Source organism: Gymnoscopelus braueri, assembly GCF_963280865.1.
Source record: "Gymnoscopelus braueri genome assembly, chromosome: 12".
Classification (NCBI taxonomy): Eukaryota; Metazoa; Chordata; class Actinopteri; order Myctophiformes; family Myctophidae; genus Gymnoscopelus; species Gymnoscopelus braueri.
The window spans coordinates 8,668,450-8,691,163 of NC_137614.1; the positions used below are offsets into that span (position 1 = coordinate 8,668,450).

General features: G+C 45.6%; 1 protein-coding gene across 1 annotated transcript in view; it reads right to left on the bottom strand.

Annotated features, from left to right (window-relative positions):
• Positions 1-16,636, bottom strand: part of LOC308097025 (A-type voltage-gated potassium channel KCND3-like) — a gene marked incomplete at both ends in the record, with an annotated part of 270,707 nt that extends 254,071 nt beyond the window's left edge. Inside the window, one exon of the mRNA XM_080444585.1 lies at positions 15,531-16,636. Coding sequence (XP_080300711.1) covers positions 15,531-16,636 — 1,106 coding nt within the window. The remainder of the gene's footprint in view (positions 1-15,530) is intronic.
• Positions 16,637-22,714: the final 6,078 nt, after the last annotated feature.

A 22,714-nucleotide genomic window follows, 5' to 3' on the forward strand; every position in this document is an offset into this window, starting at 1 on the left:
AGAAAAAGTTGTCTCTTAGCTTCGTGAAGGGCACAACCTACATCTATCTGCACGTATACTGGTGGGCGCCAGTGGTGCAAAAAGTACTCACATTGTTTGTTTACTTAAGTAAAAGTATCAATACTGCAATAAAGAAATACTCTGTTACAAGTAAAAGTCCGGAATTCAAAAGTATTGGCATCAAAATGTACTTAAGGTACCAAAAGTAAAAGTACTCATTATGCAGACTGTCCCATTTCATTTTTTCAAACGTATAAAAATCTTTTGAAAATAGTAGATCTACAACCTCACATTGTGAGCTTGTAGATCGCTTGAGCTTGTAGATCGGCTATTTTCAAATGGCCAAAATGTATATAGGGCTGAAGTGGTTAATGTATGTTTTGTAAATATAATCAAAATCTACAAAGTAACTACTAGTAGCTAAAGTTTTCAAATAAATGTAGTGGAGTAAAAGTACAATATTTGGATCCAAGATGTAGTGGAGTAGAAGTAATAGTATTGGAAATGGGAAATACTCAAGTAAAGTACCAATACCTCAACATTGTACTCAGTACTTAAGTAAATGCACTTAGTTACTTTCCACCACTGCTGGTGGCAGTCAAGGTTGTTGAGAGAAACAAACGTGAGCACACGTCAGAGAATACATGGATTATTTGATCATTTTGAACATTTTGAAGACCTCAGCGTTCATTGCTAGGCAATGAACGCGGTTTCCAGATATCCACTTCATACAGGGGTGCTGGTTCTTTGTAGCCTGGCATGGCCAGACTAATATCACTGCGTGAGATATTAGTCTGGAATCTCTGTGTGGAACCTGCATTTCCGAGGGGCAAATTCAAAAAAATACCTCTGGTGATAAACCTGCCCCATATTTGCATACTGGGCCCTGATTGGTCCCTCACAACTTCGGAGGGAGAGAAATACAATCTCTATTGAGAGGGGCCAGACCTAATCTGCCGAGGGCAATGTTTTTTTTTGCAATGGCAGATTCGTCTGGAACCAGGCTACGTGGTTGCCAGATATCCACTTCATACAGGGGTGCTGGTTCTTTGGTTCGCATTGGGATCCAATTATGGCTTCTCTTTTTTTTTTACGCTATCCCAAAAGAGCCGTTGAATGCATCAGGGTTCACTGTAACCCGCACTAAACAAGCCATGGCGTGAAAGCAGCCTTTAGGGTCATGTTGACCTGTCAAAGCATGGCCCTTAATGGAACACAGCTGGCTGAATGAAAGAGTTGATGGAGAGGAGAGGAGAGGAGAGGAGAGGAGAGGAGAGGTGGAGTCATGCCGTTGGTATGAAGTTATACGCAATGGGTTGTCTACACACCATTGGTTCTCAAAGTGGGGTCCGAGGACCCCCAGGGATCCAGGGGGCCCCCAGCAAAATGTGTTAATATACCATCACAATTATTTTAACCACTTTAACCTTTTATACTTTGGCTATTAAAAAATAGCATGAGCTTGTAGATCTGCTATTTGTTTTAAATCGGGAAAATTTGTAAAACCTTTGAATATATATATTTTAAAGCGAACTTTTGTAACTCATTTTTTTTCTTCTGGGGGTCCCTGTCACAACATAATTTTCAGGTGGGGGTCCGCGTACACATACACATCAATTTTGGGGTCCTTGGTATGAAAAAGTTTGAGAACCACTGGTCTACACACACACACACACACACACACACACACACACACACACACACACACACACACACACACACACACACACACACACACACACACACACACACACACACACACACACACACACACACACACACACACACACACACACACACACACACACACACACACACGTGCATGCGCGTGCACGCACACACACACACACACACACAGGGGAAACAGCTCCCTAGACTGGCATTAATCCCAACAAATTTACTGTGGCAGAACAATTGCTTTTGTCACCCTGGATAATCAGCACACAGACACAGTTTATGAATTATGGTATGCCAAGACGGAGAGAGAGAGAGAGAGAGAGAGAGAGAGACAGAGACAGAGACAGAGAGACAGAGAGAGAGAGAGAGACAGAGAGACAGAGAGAGAGACAAAGACGCATCAGTGAGATAGCACAAATAAATGGAACAATGTCGTCCGTTTATAAAAGCCTCGTCTGTGAATCTGGGAAGATTAATCAGAGTCATTCAGCCCAGCGTTTATCACTCTCTCTACAGGGAAATCAGATCCCATTTATTTTGATAATTTGGCCTACATCAACCGAGAATATATCGCTCACATTCCTTTCAGTCCCCCATTATCTACTCCATAATGACCGCGTCGGCCCGGCGGAAAAACAATACGCCGGGCCCGCTCTAATCTGTCCTTGTTTACAGTACTTTTTCAAGGCGGTTGTTCTAAGTGTTTTGCCCCGAAGCACGCTAAATCAGGGGGGGCGCTCCTCTCTGAATCACCAGAACAATGGCCTGACTAAGTGATGCTGTGTTCTCCTCCTGGGAACAGCCGCCACAAACGAGCGCCGTGCAGATCATGTCTAAAGCAGTGGTTCTCAAACTTTTTCCATGTCAAGGACCGCCTAAATGATATGTATTTGTACGCAGACTATGTATTTTTGGCCGAGACATGCTATTTTCAAAGGTGGAATAAAGGGAACGGGGAGGTTGCGATGACATTTTTTTATTCTATGACTAATTGAAAATCGAAAAAAATAACGAAGAATCTCTGGCACTGGGCAAACACAGCCAGAAATAAGTCTGGCACTGAATGAGTTCAGGAATCGGACCGCTAAGAGGGAATTGTTAAGGAACCGGAATCGTTAAAGTCCTACAAGGATCCTAACTCTATCCTCAACCACATAATTTTAGGACAGCAAATTCATAAATGCCATTCTTACCCCTTTTTTTCCCCACCATAAGCCTAAAGCCTGAGTTATACGAGCTGTATAACTGTGCATTGCGTTATGATGACACGTTCTGAGCTTGTAGATCTGCCATTTCCGGTGCACTACACAGGCACTGAACTATACGCAATCATGCACAACTTCCACTCGTTCTCTTTAGAGAGGATCAGGAAATTTGTCCTCACTATTTATATTTCTACTATATTTACGGGGGGACATTTAGACCTCACAAGTATAGCAATACAAGTACACACACAGGCTAGTACACAACTGACGAACAAATCCGCCTACATCCTTTCAAGGACTTCAAACGCAGTCCGTCTGTCCGCCTGCCACAGACCGGTGATGCCTGGAGAACGGACGGCTGGACGGACGCTGAGGGAGCCGTTCAGCTAGTATAGGATTTGTCCTCGAACCCTCTCAACAGGGCTCTGCTAAACAAGCCCTCTCCAGGATGTTACCGCTGAACACTCCTCTGGAAAACGATAATGACGCGGCTCTGAGACCAGCGTCTGGTAATTAAATTGGCGGAGTGGGAAACGTATACCGGGCACAAATGGACCCTATGTCTAAATGCAATCAGAGAGAGAAAGAGAGAGAGACAGAGAAACAGAGAGAGAAACAGAGAGAGAGAGAGAGAGGTTGTAATGTATTTCTCACAGGCACGTGTGGCACATATTGGTCGTTCTGCTCCCGTACTGTCTTCGCAATCACTTTAACACTGTTAGTTTAGATTGAAGTTAGTCCGGACACGGTGGTTCCAATGACAAGGTAAGCATTTGCATGCATGGCACGGCACGTCAATGACAAAAGGGGCCGGCCACGTGAAGAACACCTTTACTGAAAGACCCTCTCTGTCAATTGCCCTTTATGTTCACATTGAACACTCCTACACACAGACCACACACCCACACACACACACACACACACACACACACACACACAACTTGGCTGCAGTAGCGTAACTAATTTTACTGAGTACATTTACTCAAGTACTGTACTTAAGTACAATTTTGAGGTATTTTTACTGTAGTGGAGTATTTCAAAATTTCAATACTTTTACTTCTACTCCACTACATCTCAGAGGCACATATTATACTTCTACTCCACTACAATTATTTGAAAACTTTAGTTACTAGTTAGTTAGATTTTGATTATTATTACAAAACATACATTACCCACTTCAGCCCAAAATAGACTTTGGCTATTTGAAAATAGCAGATCTACAAGCTCACAACGCGTCGGGATGTGAAGCGTTGTGAGCTTGTAGATCTGATTGTATACATTTTGAAAACATGAAATGGAAGATTTCTGCATAATGAGTACTTTTACTTTTGGTACTTTAAGCACATTTTGATGCCAATACGTTTGTACTTTCACTCAAGTCAATTCTGAATACCAGACTTGTAACAGAGTATTTCTGCATTGCAGTATTGATACTTTTGCTTAAGTAAAGAATGTGAGTACTTTTTCCACCACTGCTTGGCTGGCAGGCAGGCAGGCAGGCGAATACATCTCACACTGGCTTGAAAGCCGGGGCGCTCAATAGGCTACACCTTTCAAAACATGGGCAGCCATCCAGAATGATCTCAATATGAAAAGAGGGTAAAAGCAAAACAACAAACAACAACAAAACATCCAAACGGTACAAAGATCTGTGAGTGCTGAACAGAGCTTTCACAAGGGGAGAGACTCTAACGCTAACGCTAACGACCGCTCCGACCTTATACTGATACACAAAAACACAAGCAGCAGGCACCCGCTGCGATAGTTAGCGCACAGTTTACCCTTTTGACACTCATTTTTTTACAGAGGCTGTATAGTGTGGACTTTGAACTATTTACGTTTTATGTACACTAAGAGGTTAGAGGCTGATTCGCACCTGCTTGATGAGCATAACCGCGGGCGATAATTTCTAATCACTGGTACGTTGCAGAAAGCTGAAAAGATTGCTGACTATTCTCCCATGTATCTACAAAAGAAATGAGCAAAGCGAGAAAATGGCCACGGTGTGATTATTCTGTATGTGCAGTAGAACCCTGTCCAATGTAATCATTCACCGCACTGTACAGCTCCCCTCGGGGGTTTGAACTAAACCCAGAGCCATATAATTAACTTAGCGACGTACTGTACACAGAGTTAAAGAACAGAACATAAACCACGTACACACTGTATGCCTCAGCAGCTGGAAGCGACCACAGACACAGACACAAACACACACACTAAAGGACCACTTCATCCATTTTCAACCCATCTTCATAGAATTGTCCCTCAGTCCTTACTCACGTTCATTACTAGATGGTACCATTTCTGTCTACTTGGTCTGTGTCTCTGAGGAGGGCTGTGGACAGTTCAGAAACCTGTCTACAAGTGACATCATCGGTAGGTTTGAGGCAACTTGCAAAAGTCTGATGCAGTGAAGCGTCAATCAATCCTATAGTATAGTGTTTTTGATTCACCATTTCCTCTCTCTCCACACAATTCCTGCTTAATGAAAAAAAAAAAATTCCCTGTTCTTTGTATCCCGAGCCTTTTTATATTTAACTCATTTTTCTCCCTTGTCGCTCCCACACATAGACGCAGGCTTGATAACATCAACGAGTGTGTTGAGAGATATGTTGGTGAGTGAGTGAGTGAGTGTGTGTGGCCATTTGTTCCCAAGCTAACCTTTGTATATATATAAGTAACTATTTCTGACAGCACATGCACAATTCTTATGGTTTTGTAAGCTAGTTTCTTTTCGAAGTTGCAATATAACACAGCTCTGTTTACACATGTCTTTATTCCCTTTTAAATATCCACACAGGATTTTAATTAGGCTGCCCTAGCGGGTCTGATATCTGGTCTAGAGGGGCGGGTTCAAAATCTGAATCTGTGGGCTCCCATTGGTTCACCGATCTGTGCTCCCGCCCCCGCGCCCCTCCTCCTCCCCAATGTACAGCATTGAGAGCCCTGACGTCACAACATTTGGAGCGACGGCCCATGCACTCTGGTTGGTTGGGGATATCACCCACTTCCTATGCCAGGAACGTCAACGGGCTGGTCCAGGCTCTTATTTTTGATGCCAATAAAGACCCTTTGAGAGAACACAGTGCAGAGACAGAGACTAAAAAAAAGCACAAGGTGAGGGAGGTTGAGCATATTGTTGTTGTTTTTTTGTGCGAGAAGGACCAGCAGGGTCAGTGGGGCCGTCTGCCTGTGAGACGGCAGCCCAGCACGCGTCCTCTCCTCACGTCTCCTCTCCTCTCCGTCCAGACAGACAACCCTGGACTCCAGAGGTCACACAGAGGAGAGGAGGAGAGAGGAGAGGGCTGAAGAGGAGGAGGAGGAGGATGAGGAGAGAAAGCGAGGGGAGGTTAGCAACAAGAGGGGTCACTCCAGGTGTTTGTTTGGAGAGGTTCTCTCTCTCTCTGTGTGTGCGTGCGTGCGTGCGTGCGTGCGTGCGTGCGTGCGTGCGTGCGTGCGTGCGTGCGTGCGTGCGTGCGTGCGTGCGTGCGTGCGTGCGTGCGTGCGTGCGTGCGTGCGTGCGGAACAGCTACCAGACATCCCCATTCATCCAGGAGAGCCAGTGGTGATGAATCACTACAGTATCAGCTAAGTTCACATGGAGGTCAGTGGTGTTACAGAAACCCATGCTGATGAATACATTTATATAACAACAACAAAACCCCAGTAGGACACTATATATATATATATATATATATGTATGTCTGTGTCTGGGACTGTCTCTCTCTCAGGTTGCACTGTACACAGACCAAATCAACGTCCCATAGGGCATACTTCAGTGATGTAAGGGGTCCATTTGGTTCCATTTGTACACTCTCAGAGTTCATTCATAATTTAGAGACCTGTTTGATCCCTCGGGGGACATTCTGTTTTCAGTTTCAGCCAGCTGATTGCTAAGTGGTCAGACACTCAGGGGGGTGGGGGGGGAGCAGTTCGGGGTTAAGTGTCTTGCTCAGGGACACTTTGGGACATTTCCAAGACCGGGAATCGAACATGGGATGGGACCTTCTGCTACCTTCGGCGGCCTATCTGCCTATTCAGCTACGGCCACCCTTACAGAACCACAGACCCTTAAGGGTCCATTTGGAACCCTTGGTTGGTTGTTCCCGAACCCGATATCGAGAAACAGTGGCATACGGGTATATTAAATAATGTAAATTCTCTGGAACAATGCCATGCTGAAAAGTTTTTGCCATATGGTTACAGTACATGTGTACCCTCTCTCAGAGATAAATGAACACTCAGGATTTCACTTGACATGCTGTGCACAAACATGTGAAATTAGCCACTGGTTCTAAGCCCTGCGATGTCAAAAAGGTCCCAATTAGAAGACGCAGTAGAGCATGATGATGCTGTGTTCAACGATCTGAGGAAAAGGTTGTCCCACCCGCCACCCTTAACCCCTTAAAACCCTCAATCACCGCTTGATAGAGGCCGTCTTCAACAGAACCGTTCTCATAAATCCAACGCGCAGGGATCAGTGAGATCACATTTAGCTGCCGTCTCTCTTTGTAAAAGGCTTCCAATTAGTGAGCCGCAACAATGGCCTCCTCCGATCTCAATGCACGGGCCTATCAATACTCACTCATCTCCATCGATCGTCAGTTTCCACGGGCAGTTAGCTCCGAGATGAGTGTGCGATAAATCCCGACAAGGTGACGGGCGAAGGTGTAAAGCTTCATTTATGCTTGGCTGCGCATTGTGTGTGTGTCGAGACGAAAACAGCAGATATACAAGCGTGCAACTAAGTCAGGAGCATGGGGGGGGGGGGTGGAATCGTACGTACACATTCAGGCACACCCTGCTCACACACATGCATGCGTGAGCACACACACACACGCGCGCGCGTGCGTGCGTGCGTGTGTGCAAACACACCCCTGTCCATCAGCACAGATCTTTAATCCATTGAGACCGGGAACGAATCTGTGTAATTTTAAGATATTTAGAAGCTATTCAAAAATAGCAGATATACAAGCTCATAGCGCTATGAGCTTGTAGATCTGCTATTTCTTGAAAAATCTTGGAAAATGTGTGCAAATCTGAATATATATGTTTTAAAGCAAACCCCGGGGTCCACGGCCAAATACATATAATTGTGGGGGTCCTTGACATGGAAAAGTTGGAGCACCACTGATATAGCAACATGCTGTTAGGATTTTAAAATCCCCCCCCCCATCTCAAAATATGTTGTTCCAGGGACCCCCCCAGAAGCAAAGATTTGAGTTACAAATGTTCACTTTAAAACAGATTTGCACAAATCTTCAAGATTTTTCAAAAATAGCCAAATAAATCTTAAAATGACACAGACGCGTTCCCGGATTGAAGGGGTTAACTGCTAGCCAACAACATGGTATTCAACGTGTGCATCTTCTGTGTGGTTGTCCGGGAGACTGAGCGGTGTATTGATCTTGCGGGACGTCACTACTGATCAGATGAAGCTGCGCTCTGATTAGGATATTAATCATAGCCCCGCCTGCCCACCCCGCTAATGACCAGCGAACACGGCCTCGTGCTAACACCTCTCATCAATACCGTAGCCTTCATCAGTCGGAGAGATCTAATGGAGCCCGTAAACAAGACAAGATGCACAGAGCGAGAGAGAGAAAGGCTTGGACGTGTTTTGCACTATGCGAGAGCACATTGAAAGGAGACCGTCGGGACCAATTGGTTTAAGCTGACGTGTCAAGCGAGCCAAGAATCGTGCCGCGCAACACAGATTCCCAGTTTGTTAGGAGATTGGGCTCGACGACCCAAATGTGTCGAATTTAAAAAGGCTCCGTCGACAGACTCTTAAAATCTCTGGACTAGAATTACACCACGTTTTGGATGCTCTTGCTCCTCTCTCCCATTTCACCATTTCCTGCCCTCCTCCTATATTGGATCGTTCCTTTCAATTACTGAGTCATAATGGGATCGTAATGATTATATTAAGGAACTCTACATTGATGGCACCTTTCCCCCCTTTTGAATTATTATGCAGTAAATGTAATCCTCAAACCCAGTTTTGGAAGTCTTTTTACCGTGTATTTATTACAAATATATTATGTCCAACCTAAACGAGAATTTTCTGTTTTTAGTAGTCATCTTACGAGGAGGATTTACATATTGACAAAACAGATCGAGAAGCAATGGACTGATCTAGAAAAGGTTGAGAAACACTGGTTTAAGGTATTGCGTAATTAATATTGCTAACGTTAAGCTGAGCTCACTAAGATGCATCCTAATGTCGATCCTTTTTGGGGGTCCACTTGCAATATCCTCACAGCCCACAGGTTGTGAATGGCTGCTCTAGAGAGAATGAATGATTCATTCACCAAGTTTCATGGAAATCTGCCCATCAGATTTAGGGAAAGGGAGTACTTTCTGGTCTCTGGGTTCAGCAAAATGGCTTTGCTAGCAATGTCTTGTGTGCAAGTGGACATTTTTCCCCTAAGGGTCGTGTTAGCTAGATCACAAGATCTTTTAGAGTATTAAAACGGAAGCCAAGCGAATAGATGTCTCTAGATTTTGAGGAAGACACTGTAGAAGCAAAGAAACCTTGCTAGGAACGATTTTGGGAAACTCTAATCCCACTACTGTCTGCTAGCACCGTCTGTTCCATTTCTCAATATCACTCTTTGAACTATTATCTGGTTTATCGTGTTCGGTATCGTGTTGTATTTATTGTGTTTGCCACTGCAGATAAGGAGGACGACATGAGCTTGAAAAAGGTCAGCCCGACTTCAGTTAAAAGCTTTGGGTTTTAGTGTTTGCACTCACAAACTAGCGTCTCTCTGACTCAACTGTTTTGTTCCCCCCTGCTCTTAGCCAGTGGAGCATTAGTTACCGTGAGCTGTGTTTTCTTTTGCCGTTGTTTTTCCATCTTCAAATCCTATAATGTCTTAAAAACAGCGTGAGATTCCTTTTTGTTATTAGCGCGGTAGTTCCTGGCCAAACAGGAAACCGGTGCGGTAGTTCCTGGCAAACAGGAAACCGGTGCATTTCCGTTTCCGTTTTCCGGCCGGTCATTTTCGCGGGAAGGGCGGCCCGCCACCGTTTCAATAGAAAATATAATATAAAAGGCTTTCGGGGGTGAAATTCATGGAGTGGGTGTTGTGAAACATTTGCCACTCACAACAGATATACAATTCTTTCTTTTTTTAAGTTACCTTGTATTACTTTAACTTTTGAGAGTGTAAAATGAAACCAAACGGGTTTCATTTTAGACTCTAAAGAGTTAAAGATCTAATAAGGGTCCATTTGGTTACCAACTCTCCATCATTTAGCTGGGGCCCACCTGGAGCCCCCTCAAGGACCACTGGTGGTCCCCGGACCACTGGTTGAGAACCACCTGAGTCCTACAGCCATTGAGAGTGTGACTAGAACATGCACATTCAATCAAACTAGAAGGTAACACAGAATGTCCAAGTAACTTAATCCCATGCTACACATCACACTAATTACTGCATGTTATACTGCCCTTGACTATTAGTGTAAAAGAAATGCCATCTTCCTCACTCCAGTGTTGATTTCGTCGACTAAAACTATGACGAAAAATGTTCGTCGACTAACTTTTTTCACTGACGAAAACTAAATAAAAACTAAAAAAAAACTAAGCTATGATGACTAAAACTATGACTAAATATATTGACAATTTCGTCAACAAATAAAAACTAGACAAAAATGTTAAGGAGGGACTAGTGGAGAAGAGATCCAGTAGAACTAAAAGACATTTTATGTTTTGGTTGCGCTCGGGTTATGTTTGGTTGCGCTCGGGTGTTGTGCTCTGAAAATAGCCGATCTACAAGCTCACAATGCGTCGCGCTGCGACGTGTTGTAGATCGGCTATTTTCAGCATGCAAACAAGTGTAAAATCAGGCATTACGGCGCCATCAAGGCAAAATACATTTTAGTCGACTAAATCAACTGTAGATTTAGTCGACTATAATCTTAAGATATTTAGTCGTCTAAAACTAGACAAAATCTAAAACAGATGACTAAAATATGACTAAGACTAAATGGAATGTTATTCAAAAGACTATGACTAAAACTAAATAAAAATTTGCTGTCAAAATCAACAATGCCTCACTCTTTTCACCCACCCCCCTCCCCTCCCTCCCTCCCTTCTTTCTTTCTCATCCCTTTCTGTCTTTCTCTCTCTCTAACCGCACCTCCTGCATTTTGCTCCTGTTCTGACTCGATGGAAGCAACCGTCCTCCATTTCCAGGGCCAGAGAGGAGAGCTATGGCTGCACTCAACAACAACCATTCATCCTGATGGCTCATTTCCTATTGTTGCCGGGGGATTGTGTATTCTGATTCAGTGTGGATTACACTGTAGTCGGATAAACAATATATACACTCATAAAAGCCACAGCAGGCAAAGCAGCGTGTGTGTGTGTGTGTGTGTGTGTGTGTGTGTGTGTGTGTGTGTGTGTGTGTGTGTGTGTGTGGGCACAGGTAGGCCACTGTTATCAGAAGGCAGTCTGTGTGTCAGTGAGATTGAATACCCGCCTGCACATTGCGCAGGCGGGTATAATTCCGGGGAAACACAATATTATGTTTCATAATATAACTGCATTTCTATTCACAGCACAAACAGCAGGGCGAATGCAAACACGATAGCAGTAAATTAAAACACGAGAATACAGATAATATGGTAATAGTGTGTAAAAGAGTATAAAAATGCCAGACTGCAGTGTGAGCCCCTGAGGCAATTGGAAGATCTAGACATCCAAGCGAAAAAAATAATCTTTGCAAGATGTGCTCTGTCTCTTAATCAGATGAGTACAAATGGACTGACAGGTTGCATTTCTGGACAGATTCGGCTCCTTGGACTGGTGCATGGTGGGGGAATGGGCTGGAAGACCAGTCTGAGGCAGCGGAGCTGCTCAGCTCGCTTATAAATCTCTGGAGAGGAATTATGAGTTAAGCTCATTGAATGGAATGGAATGACCCTGTGGAACACATCGAAACACAATCGCTCACGTCCCCTGGGACAACACACGCACACACGCACACTCACACGCACACACACACACACACACACACACACAACAGACACTCACACACACATGTGAGAATAGAACAAGCATTGGTTATAGTGCATGCCAGCGTTGTGTGTGCACGTGTGCATGAAATAGTGTGTGTGCGCCGTGTTTGTGTGTACTGTACAAGTGTGTTTATGACGTAAACCCGAGCAGAGAGCAGAATGTCAGGCAGGTTTACATTAGTCAGCAGATGTAGTGGGCCACATCATTAGTCACCCTGACACCCATTTCTACCCCCTGGTTTATTGATGAGGCCCAAGCTAAGCCCCACCTCCTGAACACACACACACACACACACACACACACTCCTCTGCCACAGTGAACAGCAACAGGAGACCGGTTCAGTGTCTCAGGTCTCACTCTGCCAAGGAGGAGAAGGGCAGCTACATTGTGAGAGGGTGTAAATAAACCAAGCCAGCGTGGATCAAATCTGGTTCACTGTGCCCTACACGGTGAAACCCTCATTGTTAATTTATCCATTTATAACTCAGAGAGAGTACAACATGTTAACGGTCCATTTTGGTTACATTTGTGCACTCTCAGAGTTAAATTAACACTTGAGGAATGTCAACTAAGTTTGACAGACAATTTGATACACAGAGCGGATGACGAGAGGTTATTTTCCCCCGATGTGCGGGTCGTTCGTCTCTCAACACATTGGCAGAGCCATAGAGAGAGAGAGTTCTGACACTCACGTTCACTTCATCGGTCCAAGTCTTCTACATAGCCGTCTATTGGCGAATAGCGACAAAGCCCTAAACCGGAAGTTTATGGAATGCATTGAAGTCTACAGCTCCTTGTAACTATTTCCAGTTTACATGAACCACGTGACCCACCGGCGCTGTTTCTGCCCCCTCATTGGCGTAACTCTCTAATACAAGGTTCTGCACAAGGGTTTCTAGATGTGTCCATATGCAAAGGACTCCTAAATAGGCATTATTTGAGACACACAGAGGTATTTGGGGGTGTGGCCGAGTCCTCCATTGACTAGTAGGTAGAGTGGTGCACACATGTTTATGTTGATGAATTGAATACATAGGACCACAATGGAAATGTCCACTTGAATTTTTTTTTGTGTTATCCTGTCCGACTGTACCTCTATGCTGTTTACATTTCTGTCTAATAAAGTATTCAATCAATCAATCAATCAATCAAAACAACACAGGTATCAGCATTGAGTTTGTGAGATCGTATGCAGTGATGCATTTCTCTGACCAAGTGCAAAATTATGGTTAACATTTTGGTTTTTCAAGCTCCTGGGCCACAAAATGGCACCAAATCCACAGAAGAAGCACCTTTGCACCTGCAACACACTCAGGTGACGTCACTTCCCTTTCCTCTATTCGCAGCTACTAGGGCGTGACCATAGATACCAAGATACCTCATTGGCCTCTGCAGTTCATTGGAGCAACCTGTATCGCCATTTTGGAGAAGGCAACCACTTAAACCCCAGCATCGGAATCGGCGTTGCGTCGCGTTGTGAGCTTGTCGATCTGCTATTTTCAGCGAAAGCTTTCCCCACAATAACGGAAAACTGAAAAAACACTAATATTGAGCCCTGAGGGACTCCGGTTAGTTACCCATACAGGGTTAAAGTGGTTAATTAACACAGAGGATTGTAATTGGGGTCCCAGACATTTTGTTTTCTTTAAAATAGGGGTCCACGGCCTCACTTCATATCAAACTAGGGGGGTTCTTGTTTCAAACGGTGGAGAACCAGTGCGTTATAACAGCACACAGAAGGAGCTGTCCAGAGATAGAACCAGCTGCAGGAGGAAGTGAGAGTGTGGTGGTGGTGGGCCATCATCATGTACATGCTGACCGCGTGGCAATGAGCTCAGAGCCATTCGTGGCCTCCTTGTCTGACATTTAGCAGAGGATGCTGCAATTTGTCAGCCTCCAGGTCTGACTCACACAATCACAACACAGTATGCTGCTCATAAAGAAGAATATTACCCATCCAGGCCCGACGGTGGCACACATCGCAGACCCGTGAGCGTGTGTGCGTGCGTGTGTGACTGATAGAGTGCACGTGTCTGTGTGTCTGTGTGTCTGTGTGTGTGTGTGTGTGTGTGTGTGTGCGTGCATGCGTGCACACACATATGCATGTGTCCAGTTTAAGACTATAACCCAGATTGTGAGAGATGTATGTATGTATGGTTACACTCAGTGAAACTGACTATGATATATAATGACAGGAGGAAATATATATAGTGACATAAAAATGATGTAAAATCCAGGTCAGGTTGACCCCCGGCTCACAAAATGAAATGATGCATCGCCGCGCTGTTCCATTTTGTAAAGCTAATTCAAGGCAATTTATGGGTTTGTAAAAGGAAATAATTACCAAGGCCCAGGGCTGCAGGTTTAACTAGGCATACAGGCCTAGCAGTGCAAAAATATGGAAATGGGCCCTGCCTTTTGAGATTGTGTTTTAATAACAATAATTATCTATGCCCAGTCAGTGTGGAAATGCAAACAACAGATCAACCCCCCTTGCCATTTGAACATGCATGCACAGCATTAGTATATTCCCTGCTGCAGCATAAAGAAATCCATTCTCATGGCCAACGACAACAAGTGTATGTTTCACAAAACAGAAGCGCTGCTCTGTTGTGCTGCATGCTGGGGGGAAGGGACTCGTATATAAGACATGAAGTCCATGTTTTGGATCATTCTGAAATGGTGTTCCTTTCTACCCACAGTCAATAGAAAGGGGGAGAGCTACTGTATGCACTGTATGTCCTGTTATCTTTCACTCCCTCTCTCGTCTCTTCTCGTTTTTTTGTTTCACAGCAATGTTTTCTACCTTTTCCCCCGGTCCCTTCTATAGTATATCATCCATCTGTGTACGTCTGCCTGCCTTTACTCCCACAGGTGATGTGCAAAAGGCCAGACTGTGGCACAGCCATTACGGAGAGAAAATAGGAGATTGTGATGGCTGCTGCTCTTTCTCCCAGAAGACTATACTGTCTGCGGTAAAAATCACTTCCCTTTCGTTTTTTTTTTACTGACAATTGATTTTTCTCTGTCTTTCCGTCACTGATTTGCAAAGCATGCTATCTGAACAGTGATCTGTGGTCTTCCCTGGCAGTCACTGGTTTCTGAGTAGAGAATGTGTTTCAAGTCAAATCATGGGACCAGATAATCCTTTAAGACCGGGAACACATCTGTGTCATTTTAGATTTCTTTGGCTATTCAAAAATAGCAGATCTACAAGCTCATAGCGTGGCACCGAGTGCCGCGCTATGAGCTTGTAGATCTGCTATTTCTGAAAAATCGTGAAATATATATTTTTTAAGCGAACATTTTTAACTCAAATCTTTGCTTCTGGGGGGTCCCTGGAAGCTGGAAAAACATATTGTGAGATGGGGGTCCGTGGCCAAATATACAAGATCTACAAGCTCATAGCGCGGCACTTGGTGCCACACTATGAGCTTGTATATCTGCTATTTTTGGATAGCCAAAGGGGAAAAAAATGACACAGATGCGTTCCCGGTCTTAAAGGGATAATCAAACACACCTGTGTAACACACACAGATACTGATTTAATGCAGACACAGCTGACACACCTCTCACACACATATGAGCACGCGCGTGCGCTCAAAAGAGACTCTTACCCGAGCGTGGTCATGGTGACGATGGTGTACCAGAAGGAAGCCGGGATGCTGGTGAACTTGCTGGACGTCGAGCCCTTCTCGGCGTAGAACATGACGGTGGCGAAGATGATGATGGCCATGGTGAGCGAGAAGAGCAGGAAGCCCAGCTCCGAGGCGCAGCTCTTCAGCGTGTAGCCCAGGATGCGCAGGCCCTGCGAGTGCCGGGAGAACTTGAAGATGCGGAAGACGCGGAAGACGCGCAGCGTGACGAAGGCGCCGCTCACGTCCTCGTTGTCCGTCATCACGAGGCCGATGTAGTACGGCAGGATGGCCACCACGTCGATGATGCTCATCACCGAGCGCATGAAGCGGTAGCGGCTGGGCGCGGCGAACAGCCGCATCAGGTACTCCACGGTGAAGATCATGACGCAGGCCGTGTCCATGCAGAAGAAGGCCACCGTGTAGCGGTCGCCGCACGGGATGTCCTTGTGGTGCGGCGCCGTGCTGCAGGGCACCGTCTCCACCACGTTGGTGAGGACGGAGATGGCGATGAAGAAGCCGGTAACGTAGTAGAAGACCAGCGCCATGGTGGAGGTGTGCGGGTTCTCGAAGGCCCGCCACATGGACTCCCGGGGGGTCATGTTGGGCGGCTTGATGTCCTTGTTCTCGTCGTCCAGGTCGTCCTGCAGGCGCTCGGCGTTCTCCCTCTTGCGGTCCTTGTACTCTTCGTAGCAGCAGTCGCCGATGATCTCCGGGATGATGCCGAAGAAGGACAGCTCCTCGTCGTACGAGGTGATGCACTCGCCGCGCGGGTAGTGGAGCTTGCCCGTGCGGTAGAAGTTGAGCAAGACGCGGAACACGTCGGAGTCGCGGTCGAAGAAGTACTCGCCGGCCGCCTCGTCGTAGAAGAACTCCTTCTCGGAGCTGCCCAGCAGGGTGTCCGGGTAGCGGTCCAGCGTGTTCCGCCACGTCTGGAAGCGCCGCCCGCTGACGTTGATGACGATCACCTCGTCCTTCCGCTTGTGCTTCTCGACGGGCGCCACGGGCATGGGCAGGTTGGCCACGGGCATCCACCCGATGGCCGCCGCCCGGGCGAAGGGGAGCCACGCCGCCACGCCGGCTGACATGCTGAGTCCGGCGACTCTGGGTGAGGGTGAGGGTGAGGGAGGGGGAACAAGTCCGGCACCTTCACAACCAGCTTGACCTCAGCTCATTCACCATCTGCAGAGAGAGAGAGAGAGAGAGAGAGAGAGAGAGAGAGAGAGAGAGAGAGAGAGGGAGGGTTGGATGGACAGGGAGTGAACTAACGCCAGTGAGTTTATGTAAAGAGACAATGATGGGGAAACATGAACCAGAAGGCAGATGAATGAACAGATAGGTATGTGTGAGAAACTGGATGCAGGGGGGGGGAGGGTGCCAAATGGAACCAAATGGACCATTAGGGTCCATTTGGTTCCATTTGTAATATAATATATAATATAATTTGTACACTATCAGAGTTACAGACACATAAGGGTCAATTTGGTTCCAAACTATTAATTTGACTGGGTTACCTGGAACCCCCTCAGGTTGAGAACCACTGCTATAAGACAATAATATAACTCAAAGGCTTACTATACCAATACATAACATAAAACTATTGTTAATGCAAATAAAAAAATAAAAAAATACATTATGTAGAAATGATGTGACAGAAGAATCATTCACAGTGCCTGCTGTGAATGACACACACACACACACACACACACACACACACACACACGCACACACACACACACACACACACACACACACACACACACACACACGACACTTGCATCTAATCACATCCCATGTGTCAATTTCCTTAATTAGCTACTTAAAAGGCAATGCTTATCAGAAAGCCCTGTATAGAGTTACATGCTGCTGTATGCCATTCGCACTAGAAGAACTACCATAGCATCAGACAGGGTGGACACATAAGGGAAACGGTGTGGAGCATTTGGTTTTCTTTTTCTTTACTTGGCAAAAGAAGGCACATTATTAGCCCCAAACCGGCTAGATTTCTACCCGTTATAAGAACAGCAGAGAGCTGTGCTGCCACTCTACCAAGAGATGATCCACAGAAAACCTGTTGAACAGCAGGATGGACACAAGAAAACACGTCGTCTGGTCTGTGCCGTTACTACAGGACAGTGGCCGTTATGTCATCATAACTACATGTTTGACCTGACGTCAATTAAGCTGTATTTAAATGAAATACAAAACATGGCTCTTCTTAATAACAGTAACAACTGTTGCAGCATTAAAAAGCAGGACACGGGTCATTTAAATTGCAAACAGAAAGTATAACTGCAGCACTCCTGCCTTAAAATGTTGTGCTTTTTATTTATTTTTGCCAAATAGACAGACAGCCGCGTATTCACTTACCGATATGTAAAAGTCTACATCCAAAGAAACGAGCCGTCCGTCTGCTTGCTGTGGGCTTGGTTCTTATTTATTCCTCAAATGGCGTTTCTGTAACATCCATAAAGAAGTTGTTTAACCAAAAAAGAAAAAGTGACGGCTCATAATGATGGTGTGTGTGTGTGTGTGTGTGTGTGTGTGTGTGTGTGTGTGGGAAGCAGCGTAGCGGAGCAGTGCGTTATGCACGGTCCAACGAGTCCATGATGTTACACACCGCGCTCTCTGCGCGAGTCCTCCTCCAGCCCAAAGACGCTCCTTCTCTCTGCTTCCATCTGCCTGGGTTTATGTCTGACTGTAGAGACACACTGTAGCCTACTGGAGTACAGCGAGAGAGCTCTACTCTACCCCTCTCGCTCTCTCTCTCGCTCTCTCTCTCTCTCTCTCTCTCTCTCTCTCTCACACACACACACACAAACTCTCTCTTTCTCCTCCCTCCCTTCCTCCCCCCTCTCTCTCTCTCTCTCTCTATGACTGGCAGACTGATGGACGCGTTCTCTCCCCTCCCTCCCTTCCTCTTTCTCTCTCTCTCTAATGTCTCGGCTTGTTACAGCTGTGCAGACTCAGAGCGCACGAGCGACCTGACGAAGTGACGACTGACCAAACCACGCAGTATCTAAACCTAAACGGGATACAAAACGAGGCAGAGTCTGTGAGAATATATAGGCTACTTTATGCCTTAATGCCTGTAATGAATCCTTATAAAGACATTAAAGAGGCAATCAGTAAATGAGGACACGTGCCTCATTATACATTGACAACAACACACTGAACAGGAGTGATAAGATGATTGGTGAGCTGCCATATCTTCCCTTGGGGTTATACTGTATATGTTGAGCATGGTGCCAAGACTATAGGATACACAGTAACAGCCTGTTTTTTTTCTGTAGCATTCTACACACAATGATGCCACAAATGGCATTTGATGTTTGAGCTAAAGCTGTATCTTCCATAGGGATTATACAGCGGCTGACCAATCAGAGCTTCTAAAGTTCCACTGCACTGGCAACATGACTTTAGAATTCACAGCTAGACATTGGAGTATAGGAACTAAAATGTATACGTACATAGAGGAATACAAGAAGTACGCCCCGGGTCAAATCCGGCGACCGAGGAATGGTCGCCACCAGGTATTCCTAAACGTAACCTCAGTAAAACTATGCCTAAACCTAACCTTATTCCTATACGTAACTTCTGTAAAACTATGCCTAAACCTAACCTTATTCCTAAACGTAACCCCAGTAAAACGATGCCTAAACTAACCTTATTCCTAAACGTAACCTCAGTAAAACGATGTCTAAACTAACCTTATTCCTAAACGTAACCTCAGTAAAACTATTCCTAACCTTGTTCCTAACCTTAACCTCAGTAAAACAAATACAAGAATACAAGAACCGCTGGGGGCGAGTGTGTTTTGTGGCGAGCCTTCCGGTTACCATATAGAGACATACATATTGTACCATCCTAGGTTCTCAAGGGTGGAATTACATTTCCTGATATGACACAGGGGTGCATTCATTGTGCTATTATTTAATTACTATTTGTATATGGGAATGCGTAATGGGATTGTGTGATGGGCATTTAATGTGTTGTTCCATGTTGATTCTTTTGCTATTTATGTTGATACAGTATGTGTATGTATTTGTCCATGGGGGGAAGGGGGAAATAACTTTTCGCATTTGTGGCGAATTCTAAGTTTGATGTATACCTGCCTGGTATCCAAGTTATTTTGTAGCATTCAATTGTTTTCTTTGCACTCTATGCACTTGACTATATTTACAGTAGGCCTATATAAACAGTAGTTTATTTTAGGGTTCATGCCACTTACCAAAATCTTGCACTTTGTAACTTGTTCTGGATAAGACTGTCTAAATGCTTCAATTGTCGCTGCCCGAGGGATCTTACCAAGAGAAATCTTATTTTCTCATTTGTGAATAACTAACGCAATATGTGATAAATGAATTACGACCACCATTTCTTTCTCTCTCTCTCTCTCTCTCTCTCTCTCTCTCTCTCTCTCTCTCTCTCTCTCTCTCTCTCTCTCTCTCTCTCTCTCTCTCTCTCTCTCTCTCTCTCTCTCTCTCTCTCTCTCTCTCTCTCTCTCACACACATATATAGCAGATAGAGGAGAGTCAGGGGGTATATTCTTTAGAACTTGATATTCCCTGTTGATATTCCCTGTTTATATTCTCCTCTGATGGCCTGGCCCTCAGCGGTGCCTGGTTACTGTCACCACATGCAGGTTTATTCATTGAAAGCAGACATTCCAAAACAAAAGTGCTCCTGTGGAAAAGCTCTCAGAGCGAGCCGAGTCTACAGTGAGGAGAAACAGTGCAGGGGTCAAGCTTATATGCGTAAGCCTGGGTTTCCATGAGGCATTACAATGAGGCATGGGCAGCAAGTACGCCATCCCTCTATATCTCCTGGAAGTTATTCATCACTGCATACTGAAGGGCTATATTCAAATTATTCTGAACTGCAGGGATGGAGTCTGATCCAGGTTTCAAGCATGAAGTTCTGGATATATTTAAGACAACAGGTGATGTCATTTACATCATCCCTCCAGGTAATATAATTCAGAAAGACGTGTGAGTCACTTTAGTTGTACATCTTCAGTGCTTTACTAGATGCAGATTTGGATTTAGGTGTGGGTGACATGGGCAGCTAGGCGCCCCAAGGCACCATCTTGCCAGGGCGCAAAAAAAAACGTCATCATGTCACCTTGTGGGTTAACCTTGTCATAGTGGGTGGGTACCCTGATTATAGTTTGTGTGAGCTATAGGCAAGCTACTGCCTGGAATGGTCTCCCACTCAGCCGTCTGAGATGGGGATGGGGGGTGGGGGGTAGGTTGACATCACCTCAGGTCTCCCCACTAGAAGCCAGAGGGGAGTGGAGGAATCTATCAAATAACCCACCTCTACTAAGTACCTACTGTACTAATGAGATAATTATTGTTAAAATCAGTCAGCTACAGTTTTGTCACCACAAAATGCAATCAAATATATCACAATTCATTCATAATATCATGGTATAGTTTCACAAACACATTTGTTACTGGTATGTACAACATTTAGTTAAGAATAATATAAAACCAGTCTGCATACCACCAAGGTTAGTCTTGGTTGACAGTGTTGCGGAACACGTGTAGTATACCCGGGGTGACCACACTCTTGATCATTGTTACACAACATTACCGAGATGGATAAAAAGCTCTTCTCCGCCCACTGTTTGGAAACTCTGACCACAGCTCCATCCAACTGATATTGGCCTACAAGCAGAGGCTTAAAAGAGAGCCGGTCGTTGAGAAGGAGGTCCCAATCTGGTCGGAGGATACAGACTCTGTAGTACAATCCTTTTTTCACAAGACTGACTGGGAGATGTTTAAGGAGACCGCCGGTAACAATGTCAACGAGCTCTCAGGACTCCGTCACTGGTTCTATCTGTAAGTGCATCGATGACATAGTTCCTACAAAGACAGTTCGGATCTACCCCAACCAGAAACATTGGCTCGACAGCGGAGTACGCATCGCACTACATGCACGCGATGCTGGTTTCAGATCCGGCCATGTCCACTCATGCCAACCTCAATAGGGCCATCAGGAGGGCGAAGAAGGAGTTTGATGCAAAGATGGAAGACCAGTTCATCAGGGGCACGTGGTAGGCGGTACATAATTTGACGGACGGCAAAGCGAAAACCATAGGAGAAGTGAACCTGCCTGCCTCCCTTCTTGATGAATCTACTTCAGCCGGTTCGAGACCGGCTCCTCCCGCGGGAAACCTGCCAGGGCCAGCAGCGACTAAGAACAACATCAACCAGCCAGCGGCAGCACCAGCAAGGGAGACCAGCCCACTAGCCATCTCGGAGGACGAAGTGCGCATAGCCTTCAAGAGAGTCAACATCAGGGGCGCCCGCTGGCCTAGCGTTCCAGGCGCATACCATTATACGCTGCGCTGGTAATCCAGCTTGACAGTGTGTCGCGGGTTCGACTCCCAATCCCGACGACCTTTGCTGTGTGTCACCCCCCATCTCTCTCCCCATTTCCTGTCGGCCTGCCATGTCCTGTCAAATAGGGGCATGGAAGCCCAAAAGAAAAGAGAGTCAACATCCGAACCGACGCCAGGTGGTGAGAATGGGCAGTATCACATCCGACACCCTGGCGCTCAGCACTAGAGCACCCCAAGGATGCGTGCTGAGCCCTCTCCTCTACTCCCTGTACATGCATGACTGCGCAGCCACACACGACTCCAACATCATCCTGAAGTATGCTGATGACACGACAGTGATAGGTCGGATTATCAACAGCAATGAGTCTGCCCACAGAGATGAGATCAGTATACTGGCACTCTGATGCCAGGGGAACAGCCTCACCCCCAACATCGACAAGACTAAAGGTCATTACACACCGGCGATTATGCGAATATACGCAAAATTCGGACTCGTTCCGAATAATTAAAAGACGCTTTTTCGCTTCGCTTTTTCGCTCCATGGAAGCTTGCATTGGCTTTATAAGGTTTTTAAAAAAAAAACGTATTATTCGGTGTGTAAGGAGCTTTAGGAGCTGATCGTGGACTGGAAGAGGTCGAGGAGAGAGCATGCACCCGTCTTCATCGATGGAGCTGCAGTGGAAAGGGTCAGCGAGTTCAAGTTCCTTGGAGTAAACAACGAGGAGGAGCTCAAGTGGGACTAACAAACACACGTGTGGAAAAAGCCCCAGCAGCGACTATACTGGTTTCACTGCCTGAAGAAGTACAGAGTTAGCCC